This window comes from Petromyzon marinus (genome assembly GCF_048934315.1).
Source record: "Petromyzon marinus isolate PM22_M1 ecotype Great Lakes invasive population chromosome 73 unlocalized genomic scaffold, UKy_Petmar_22M1.pri1.0 chr73_unloc.6, whole genome shotgun sequence".
NCBI lineage: Eukaryota > Metazoa > Chordata > Hyperoartia > Petromyzontiformes > Petromyzontidae > Petromyzon > Petromyzon marinus.
This window is the reverse complement of record NW_027422612.1, coordinates 223664-234435: the sequence shown is the minus strand read 5'-3', so window position 1 is coordinate 234435 and position 10772 is coordinate 223664. Positions and strand designations below refer to the sequence as shown.

General features: G+C 51.5%; 1 protein-coding gene across 2 annotated transcripts in view; it reads right to left on the bottom strand.

Moving 5' to 3' along the window:
* Window positions 1-231: 231 nt before the first annotated feature.
* Window positions 232-10772, bottom strand: part of LOC116937459 (glutathione S-transferase 3, mitochondrial-like) — a 29152-nt gene continuing 18611 nt past the window's right edge. For both annotated transcript variants that reach the window (XM_032944563.2, XM_076058440.1), the window contains exons 3-4: window positions 7831-7903; window positions 232-5197 (exon numbers count right to left, since the gene is read on the bottom strand). In XM_032944563.2, the coding sequence (XP_032800454.2) occupies window positions 5097-5197; window positions 7831-7903 (174 nt within the window). In that variant the 3' untranslated portion in view covers window positions 232-5096. The remainder of the gene's footprint in view (window positions 5198-7830; window positions 7904-10772) is intronic.

Below are 10772 nucleotides of genomic sequence, written 5' to 3'. Positions count from 1 at the left end.
AATCCATAGCTCACTCGGGCACAGCGAGTTACAATCCATAGCTCACTCGGGCACAGCGAGTTACAATCCATAGCTCACTCGGGCACAGCGAGTTACAATCCATAGCTCACTCGGGCACAGCGAGTTACAATCCATAGCTCAGATAGGCACAGCGAGTTACAATCCATAGCAGATAGGCTGTTGCAATTGGTAGCCCGGATAAGCACCGGTCAAGACAGCCATCACAATTGATAACACAGATAAGCATTTATTAACCCAGCAATTAGAATCCATAGCACAATAGGTTGTTGCAATTGGTAGCACGAATAAGCATCAGTTAGACAGCCGTTACTATTCATAGCTAAGATAAGCTATTACAATTCACAGCACTTATAAGCATAAAATATAGCTATTACATTTGATAGCACTTATAAGCTGATGTTAATTAATGTAGCTATTACAATTCATAGCACACATAAGCTGATGTTAATGAACGGAATTAGATCATAGCGCAAACAAGAATTAGTTGATTAAAATAGCTATTAAAAATCACAGCACGTATAAGCATTTGAGTGGGTGAGGTGGTGAGTAGGTGGGTGAGTTGGTGGGTGTAGTGGGTGAGTAGGTGGGTGAGTGGGTGGATGAGTAGGTAGGTGAGTGGGTGAGTGAGTGGGTGGATGAGTGGATAGGTGAGTGGGTAGGTGAGTGGGTGAGTGAGTGGGTGGGCGAGTTGGTGAGTGGGTGGGTGAGTTGGTGGGTGAGTGGATGAGTGAGTGATCACATTTCCCAGTGCACACTAGCAGCACGCGGTCCACTGCATTACAATTCACAGCGCGCATAAGCTACTGCCTTCCCTCCCTCCCAGTTAGAAACCCCAGCGTAGATAAGCGAGCGAGATTACAAATCACAGAGCACATTGGCGTAGAGCGGAGGGGTGATCTGTGGGCTGCTGGACACCATCCTCGGACCTCTTTTCCCCTAGGTCGACTCAGCCCGAAATGGTGAGGAACCTGTTCCAGTGCATTGTGGGTGTGTCTCTGTGTGTGTTTCTGTGTGCGTGTGTCTGTGTGTGTCTCTGTGTGTGTCTGTGTGTGTCTCTGTGTGAGTCTGTGTGTGTCTCTGTGTGTGTCTGTGTGTGTCTCTGTGTGAGTCTGTGTGTGTGTCTGTGTGTGTGTCTGTGTGTGTCTGTGTGTGTGTCTGTGTGTGTCTGTGTGTCTGTGTGTCTGTGTGTGTCTGTGTGTCTGTGTGTCTCTGTGTGTGTGTGTCTGTGTGTGTCTCTGTGTGTGTGTTTCTGTGTCTGTGTGTGTCTGTGTGTCTCTGTGTGTGTCTCTGTGTGTCTGTGTGTGTCTGTGTGTGTGTCTGTGTCTGTGTGTGTCTGTGTGTGTGTGTCTGTGGGGAGTGGTGGGTGTAGTGGTTAGCGCTACGCTGCGCTACGAACCTGGCTACCCGGGTTCGATTCCCGCTCACGGCCAACACCTGCGACAGTGATTATCTGAACCGGACCTGGGCCTCCCCCTAGGTCGACTCAGCCTGAATTGGGTGCCTGGTGTAGCAGTGTAGCGTAGTGAACATCGCTAGCACTGGGGAGACAAAGGCGGCCGGGCGTGGTGCTGGTCACCCACCCCCTCGTGTGCGCTGCCGGCCTTCATAGGTGCTGCTACTCACAGCACTTGCCCCTACAGTCCGTTAGAGGCTACCTGGGGGAGCTTTGTCTGTGTCTGTGTAACGGCACTTGCCCCTACAGCCCTGCTAGAGGCTACCTGGGGGAGCTTTGTCTGTGTGTGTGTAACAGCACTTGCCCCTACAGCCCTGCTAGAGGCTACCTGGGGTAGCTTTGTCTGTGTGTGTGTAACGGCACTTGCCCCTACAGCCCTGCTAGAGGCTACCTGGGGGAGCTTTGTCTGTGTGTGTGTAACAGCACTTGCCCCTACAGCCCTGCTAGAGGCTACCTGGGGTAGCTTTGTCTGTGTGTGTGTAACGGCACTTGCCCCTACAGCCCTGCTAGAGGCTACCTGGGGTAGCTTTGTCTGTGTGTGTGTAACGGCACTTGCCCCTACAGCCCTGCTAGAGGCTACCTGGGGGAGCTTTGTCTGTGTGTGTAGCGGCACTTGCCCCTACAGCCCTGCTAGAGGCTACCTGGGGTAGCTTTGTCTGTGTGTGTGTAACGGCACTTGCCCCTATAGCCCTGCTAGAGGCTACCTGGGGGAGCTTTGTCTCTGTGTGTAACAGCACTTGCCCCTACAGTCTGTTACAGGCTACCTGGGGTAGCTTTGTCTGTGTGTGTGTAACAGCACTTGCCCCTACAGCACTGCTACAGGCTACCTGGGGGAGCTTTGTCTGTGTGTGTTAAAGTCAGGCACTGAGAGAGCTAAGGGAGAGTTAAGGGAGAGTTAAGGGAGAGTTAAGTGGAGAGTTAAGGGAGAGTTAAGGGAGAGTTAAGGGAGAGTTAAGGGAGAGTTAAGGGAGAGTTAAGGGAGAGTTAAGGGAGAGTTAAGGGAGAGTTAAGGGAGAGTTAAGGGAGAGCTAAGGGAGAGTTAAGGGAGAGTTAAGGGAGAGTTAAGGGAGAGTTAAGGGAGAGTTAAGGGAGAGTTAAGGGAGAGCTAAGGGAGAGTTAAGGGAGAGTTAAGGGAGAGTTAAGGGAGAGTTAAGGGAGAGCTAAGGGAGAGTTAAGGGAGAGTTAAGAGAGAGCTAAGGGAGAGTTAAGGGAGAGTTAAGAGAGAGTTAAGGGAGAGTTAAGGGAGAGTTAAGGGAGAGTTAAGGGAGAGCTAAGGGAGAGTTAAGGGAGAGTTAAGGGAGAGTTAAGGGAGAGTTAAGGGAGAGTTAAGGGAGAGTTAAGGGAGAGCTAAGGGAGAGTTAAGGGAGAGTTAAGAGAGAGCTAAGGGAGAGCTAAGCGAGAGTTAAGGGAGAGTTAAGGGAGAGCTAAGGGAGAGTTAAGTGGAGAGTTAAGAGAGAGTTAAGGGAGAGTTAAGGGAGAGTTAAGGGAGAGTTAAGGGAGAGCTAAGGGAGAGTTAAGGGAGAGTTAAGAGAGAGCTAAGGGAGAGCTAAGCGAGAGTTAAGGGAGAGTTAAGGGAGAGAGATATAAGAGAGTTAAGGGAGAGTCAAGGGAGAGCTAAGGGAGAGTCAAGGGAGAGCTAAGGGAGAGCTAAGGGAGAGCTAAGCGAGAGTTAAGGGAGAGTTAAGAGAGAGTTAAGGGAGAGTTAAGAGAGAGTTAAGGGAGAGTTAATGGAGAGTTAAGGGAGAGTTAAGAGAGAGTTAATGGAGAGTTAAGAGAGAGCTAAGGGAGAGTTAATGGAGAGTTAAGGGAGAGTTAAGAGAGAGCTAAGGGAGAGAGATATAAGAAAGATATGAGAGTTAAGGGAGAGATATAAGAGAGATATGAGAGTTAAGAGAGAGAGTTAAGGGAGAGCTAAGGGAGAGCTAAGGGAGAGAGATATAAGAGAGATATAAGAGAGCTAAGGGAGAGTCAAGGGAGAGTTAATGGAGAGTTAAGAGAGAGTTAAGGGAGAGCTAAGGGAGAGAGATATAAGAAAGATATGAGAGTTAAGGGAGAGATATAAGAGAGATATGAGAGTTAAGAGAGAGAGTTAAGGGAGAGCTAAGGGAGAGCTAAGGGAGAGAGATATAAGAGAGATATAAGAGAGCTAAGGGAGAGTCAAGGGAGAGTTAATGGAGAGTTAAGAGAGAGTTAAGGGAGAGCTAAGGGAGAGAGATATAAGAAAGATATGAGAGTTAAGGGAGAGATATAAGAGAGATATGAGAGTTAAGAGAGAGAGTTAAGGGAGAGTTAAGGGAGAGCTAAGGGAGAGTTAAGGGAGAGAGATATAAGAGAGTTAAGGGAGAGTTAATGGAGAGTTAAGGGAGAGTTAAGAGAGAGTTAATGGAGAGTTAAGGGAGAGTTAATGGAGAGCTAAGGGAGGGTTAAGAGAGAGTTAAGGGAGAGAGTTAAGGGAGAGTTAAGGGAGAGTTAAGGGAGAGTTAATGGAGAGTTAAGGGAGAGTTAAGAGAGAGTTAATGGAGAGTTAAGGGAGAGTTAAGAGAGAGCTAAGGGAGAGCTAAGGGAGAGTTAAGCGAGAGTTAAGAGAGAGTTAAGAGAGAGTTAATGGAGAGTTAAGGGAGAGTTAAGAGAGAGTTAATGGAGAGTTAAGGGAGAGTTAAGAGAGCGTTAAGAGAGAGTTAAGTGGAGAGTTAAGGGAGAGTTAAGAGAGAGTTAAGGGAGAGTTAAGGGAGAGTTAAGTGGAGAGTTAAGAGAGAGTTAAGAGAGAGTTAAGGGAGAGTTAAGGGAGAGTTAAGGGAGAGTTAAGGGAGAGCTAAGTGGAGAGTTAAGAGAGAGTTAAGAGAGAGTTAAGAGAGAGTTAAGTGGAGAGTTAAGGAAGAGTTAAGAGAGAGCTAAGGGAGAGCTAAGGGAGAGTTGAGAGAGAGAGTTAATGGAGAGTTAAGGGAGAGTTGAGAGAGAGAGTTAAGGGAGAGTTAAGGGAGAGTTAAGGGAGAGTTAAGGGAGAGCTAAGGGAGAGCTAAGGGAGAGTTAAGAGAGAGTTAAGAGAGAGCTAAGGGAGAGTTAAGCGAGAGCTAAGGGAGAGCTAAGGGAGAGTTAAGGGAGAGAGTTAAGGGAGAGTTAAGGGAGAGAGTTAAGGGAGAGCTAAGGGAGAGAGATATAAGAGAGTTAAGCGAGAGTTAAGGGAGAGAGTTAAGGGAGAGCTAAGGGAGAGAGATATAAGAGAGTTAAGCGAGAGTTAATGGAGAGTTAAGGGAGAGTTAAGAGAGAGAGATATAAGAGAGATATGAGAGTTAAGAGAGAGTTAATGGAGAGTTAAGAGAGAGTTAAGAGAGAGTTAAGAGAGAGTTAAGAGAGAGTTAAGAGAGAGTTAAGAGAGAGTTAATGGAGAGTTAAGGGAGAGTTAAGAGAGAGAGATATAAGAGAGATATGAGAGTTAAGAGAGAGTTAATGGAGAGTTAAGGGAGAGTTAAGGGAGAGTTAATGGAGAGTTAAGAGAGAGTTAAGAGAGAGTTAAGAGAGAGTTAAGAGAGAGAGATATAAGAGAGATATAAGAGAGCTAAGGGAGAGTTAAGAGAGAGTTAAGAGAGAGTTAAGAGAGAGCTAAGGGAGAGCTAAGCGAGGGTTAGACCCAGCCCAGGAGCTCCAGGGCGGAGTAGACGGCGCTGATGAGGAGGCCAGAGAGGCCGACGTAGCCATAGGCACCACGCAACCTTTTGTCTGGGTCTACACAGGGAGACACGGGGGGGGGGGGGGGGGGAGGGTGGGGGGGTGGGTGAGTCAGTGAGTGGGTGGGTGGGTGAGTGAGTGGGTGGAGGGGTGAGTGGGAGAGTGAGTGGGTGAGTGAGTGAGTGGGTGAATGAGTCAGAAGGCGAGTGAGTAGGTGAATGAGTGAGTGAGTGAATGGGTGAGTAGGTGAGTGAGTAAGTCAGTGGGTGAGTGAGTGGGTGGGTGAGTGGGTGGGTGAGTGGCTGGGTGAGTGGGTGGGTGAGTGGGTGGGTGGGTGAGTGGGTGGGTGAGTGAGTGAGTGGGTGGGTGCGTGGGTGAGTGAGTGGGTGGGTGAGTGGGTGGGTGAGTGGGTGGGTGAGTGGGTGAGTGAGTGAGTGGGTGGGTGAGTCAGTGAGTGGGTGAGTGAGTGAATGGGTGAGTAGGTGGGTGAGTGAGTGGGTGGGTGAGTGAGTGGGTGAGTAGGTGAGTGAGTGAGTGGGTGAATGAGTCAGAAGGCGAGTAAGTAGGTGAATGAGTGAGTGAGTGAATGGGTGAGTAGGTGAGTGAGTAAGTCAGTGGGTGAGTGAGTGGGTGAGTGAGTCAGTGGGTGAGTGAGTAGGTGGGTGAGTGGGTGGGTGAGTGGGTGGGTGAGTGAGTGGGTGGGTGAGTGAGTGGGTGGGTGGGTGGGTGAGTGGGTGAGTGGTTGAGTGAGTGGGTGAGTGAGTGGGTGGGTGAGTGAGTGAGTGGGTGAGTGGGTGGGTGAGTGGGTGAGTGAGTGGGTGAGTGGGTGGGTGAGTGAGTGGATGAGTGAGTGGGTGAGTGAGTGGGTGGTTGAGTGAGTGGGTGGGTGGGTGAGTGGGTGAGTGAGTGAGTGGGTGAGTGGGTGAGTGGGTGGGTGGGTGAGTGGGTGAGTGGGTGAGTGAGTGGGTGGGTGGGTGAGTGAGTGAGTGGGTGGGTGAGTCAGTGAGTGGGTGAGTGATTGAGTGAGTGGGTGAGTGAGTGAGTGGGTGAGTGAGTGGGTGGGTGAGTAGGTGAGTGAGTGAGTGGGTGAATGAGTCAGAAGGCGAGTGAGTAGGTGAATGAGTGAGTGAGTGAATGGGGGAGTAGGTGAGTGAGTGAGTCAGTGGGTGAGTGAGTGGGTGAGTGAGTCAGTGGGTGAGTGAGTAGGTGAGTGAGTGAATGGGTGAGTGGGTGAGTAGGTGGGTGAGTGAGTGGGTGGGTGAGTGAGTGGGTGGGTGGGTGGGTGAGTGGTTGAGTGGGTGGGTGAGTGAGTGGTGAGTGCGTGGGTGAGTGAGTGGGTGAGTGGGTGGGTGAGTGGGTGAGTGGGTGAGAGAGTGGGTGAGTGAGTGGGTGCGTGAGTGTGTGAGTGAGTGAGAGGGTGGGTGAGTGATTGAGTGAGTGGGTGAGTGAGTGGGTGAGTGGGTGAGTGAGTGGGTGAGTGGGTGGGTGGGTGAGTGGGTGGGTGGGTGAGTGGATGGGTGAGTGAGTGAGTGGGTGGGTGCGTGGGTGAGTGGGTGGGTGAGTGAGTGGGTGAGTGGGTGAGTGAGTGGGTGGGTGAGTGAGTGAGTGGGTGAGTGAGTGGGTGAGTGAGTGAGTGGGCGAGTGGGTGGGTGGGTGAGTGGGTGGGTGGGTGAGTGGGTGGGTGGGTGAGTGGGTGAGTGAGTGGGTGAGTGGGTGGGTGAGTGAGTGAGTGGGTGAGTGGGTGGGTGAGTGAGTGGATGAGTGAGTGAGCGGGTGAGTGGGTGGGTGAGTGGGTGAGTGAGTGGGTGGTTGAGTGAGTCGGTGGATGAGTGAGTGGGTGGGTGGGTGAGTGGGTGGGTGGGTGAGTGGGTGAGTGAGTGGGTGAGTGGGTGGGTGAGTGAGTGAGTGGGTGAGTGGGTGGGTGAGTGAGTGGATGAGTGAGTGAGCGGGTGAGTGGGTGGGTGAGTGGGTGAGTGAGTGGGTGGTTGAGTGAGTCGGTGGATGAGTGAGTGGGTGAGTGAGTGAGTGGGTGGGTGAGTGGGTGAGTGAGTGAGTGGGTGAGTGAGTGGGTGGGTGAGTGAGTCGGTGGGTGAGTGGGTGGGTGAGTGAGTGAGCGGGTGAGTGGGTGGGTGAGTGAGTGGGTGAGTGAGTGAGTGGGTGGGTGAGTGAGTGAGTGAGTGGGTGAGTGGGTGGGTGAGTGAGTGAGTGGATGAGTGAGTGAGCGGGTGAGTGGGTGGGTGAGTGAGTGGGTGAGTAGGTGGGTGAGTGAGTGGGTGGGTGAGTGAGTGGGTGAGTGAGTGGGTGAGTGGGTGAGTGAGTGAGTGGGTGGGTGAGTCAGTGAGTGGGTGAGTGGGTGGGTGAGTGGGTGGGTGGGTGAGTGAGTGAGTGAGTGGGTGAGTGAGTGAGTGGGTGGGTGAGTGAGTGAGTGGGTGGGTGGGTGAGTGGGTGATTGAATGGGTGGGTGAGTGGTAGTGTGATTGACTGAGTGAGTGACTGAGTGACTGACTGAGTGGGTGAGTGAGTGACTGAGTGAGTGAGTGGGTGAGTGAGTGACTGACTGAGTGAGTGACTGACTGACTGAGTGAGTGACTGACTGAGTGACTGACTGACTGAGTGACTGAGTGACTGACTGAGTGACTGAGTAACTGACTGAGTGACTGACTGACTGACTGACTGACTGACTGATTCACCTCCACTGGAGTATCCGTGTGCGTAGCTGAACCGGCTGGTAACCCATATGAATCCAAAAGCAGCGGAGATCAACTGGGCAGAGACACGAGATGCACACAAAGACAAAGCTCCCCCGTGTAGCCTCCACACACCGCCGGGGCAAGTGCTCTTTGCGAGCAGCGAACTCACACGATGCGTCGTTCAACTCGCGACTCAGCTGCTCGGCCAAGTGGCTGACGTCATCGTCATCACGTGGACACTCATAGTAGAAGACAAATAGTCTCATAGACATCCACAGAGACCCACAGAGACACACGCAGAGACACACACAGACACACAGAGACACAGAAACACACAGAGACACACAGAGAAACACAGAGACACACACAGAGACTCACAGACCCTTAGAGACACACACAGAGACTCACACAGACACACACAGACACAGAAACACACAGAGACACACAAAAACACAGAGACACACAGAGACCCACAGAGACACACGGAGACACACAGACACACAGAAACACACAGAGACACACAGAGACACAGAGATACAGAGACACAGGGAGACACACAGAGACACATAAACACACAGAGACACACAGAGACACACAGAAACACACAGAGACACAGAGATACAGAGACACACAGACCCACAGAGACACACAGAGACACACAGACCCACAGAGACACACAGAGACACACACAGAGACACACACAGAGACACACAGAGACACACAGAGACACACGGAGACACACAGAGACACACAGACCCACAGAGACACACAGACCCACAGAGACACACAGAGGCACACAGAGACCCACAGAGACAAAAAGAGACTCACAGAGACACACAGAGACCCACAGAGACACACAGAGACCCACAGAGACACACACAGACCCACAGAGACACACAGAGACACACAGAGACACACAGAGACACACAGAGACCCACAGAGACACACACAGACCCACAGAGACACACAGAGACACACAGAGACACACAGACCCACAGAGACCCATAGAGACCCATAGACACACACAGAGACTCACAGAGATAAAGAGAGACACACAGAGACCCACAGAGACACACAGAGACTCACAGAGACCGCTAGAGACACACAGAGACCCAAAGAGACCCATAGAGACACACAGAGAGATACAGAGACTCACAGAGACCCACAGAGACACACAGAGACCCACAGAGACACACAGAGACCCACAGAGACACACAGACACCCACAGAGACACACAGAGACACGCAGAGACTCAGAGACACACAGAAACCCATAGAGACCCACAGAAACCCACAGAGACCCACAGAGACAAATAGAGACACACAGAGACACACACAGAGACCCATAGAGACCCACAGAGACCCACAGAGACCCACAGAGACCCACAGAGACTCACAGAGACTCACAGAGACTCACAGAGACTCACAGAGACTCACAGAGACAGAGAGCCATAGAGACATACAGAGACTCACAGAGACTCACAGAGACACACAGAGACTCACAGAGACAGAGAGCCATAGAGACCCACAGAGACCCATAGAGACATACAGAGACTCACAGAGACTCACAGAGACACACAGAGACTCACAGAGACAGAGAGCCATAGAGACCCACAGAGACCCATAGAGACACACAGACAGAGACTCACAGAGACCCATAGACACCCACAGAGACACACAGAGACTCACAGAGACCCATATACACAGAGACACAGAGACTCACAGAGACCCACAGAGACTCACAGAGGCACACAGAGACAAAAAGAGACTCACAGAGACACACAGAGACCCACAGAGACACACGGAGACACACGGAGACACACGGAGACCCATAGAGACCCACAGAGGCCCACAGAGACTCACAGAGACACGCAGAGATTCAGAGACACACAGAGACTCAGAGACACACAGAGACCCATAGAGACCCACAGAGGCCCACAGAGACTCACATAGACCCATAGAGACTCACAGAGACACACAAAGACCCACAGAGACCCACAGAGACCCATAGAGACCCACGGAGACCCACAGAGACCCATAGAGACGCACAGAGACACACAGAGACACACAGAGACACACAGAGACCCATAGAGACCCACAGAGACCCATAGAGACGCACAGAGACACACAGAGACACACAGACACCCACAGAGATCCACAGAGACCCACAGACACACACAGAGACTCACAGAGACCCATATAGACCCACAGAGACACACAGAGACCCACAGAGACACACAGAGACCCACAGAGACACACAGACACCCACAGAGACACACAGAGACACGCAGAGATTCAGAGACACACAGAGACTCAGAGACACACAGAAACCCATAGAGACCCACAGAGACCCACAGAAACCCACAGAGACCCACAGAGACAAATTGAGACACACAGAGACCCACATAGACACACACACAGACCCATAGAGGCCCACAGAGACCCACAGAGACCCACAGAGACTCACAGAGACCCACAAAGACACACAGAGACACACAGAGACTCACAGAGACCCACAGAGACTTACAGAGACACACAGAGACCCATAGAGACTCACAGAGACTCACAGAGACACACAGAGACCCACAGAGACTCACAGAGACCCACAGAGACACACAGAGACACACAGAGACTCACAGAGACCCACAGAGACTTACAGAGACACACAGAGACCCATAGAGACTCACAGAGACTCACAGAGTCTCACAGAAACTCACAGAGACTCAAGGAGACTCACAGAGTCTCAAGGAGACACACAGAGACCCACAGAGACCCACAGAGACCCATAGAGACCCATAGACACACACAGAGACTCACAGAGACAAAGAGAGACACACAGAGACCCACAGAGACTCACAGAGACCCCTAGAGACACACAGAGACCCAAAGAGACCCATAGAGACACACAGAGACATACAGAGACTCACAGAGACCCACAGAGAC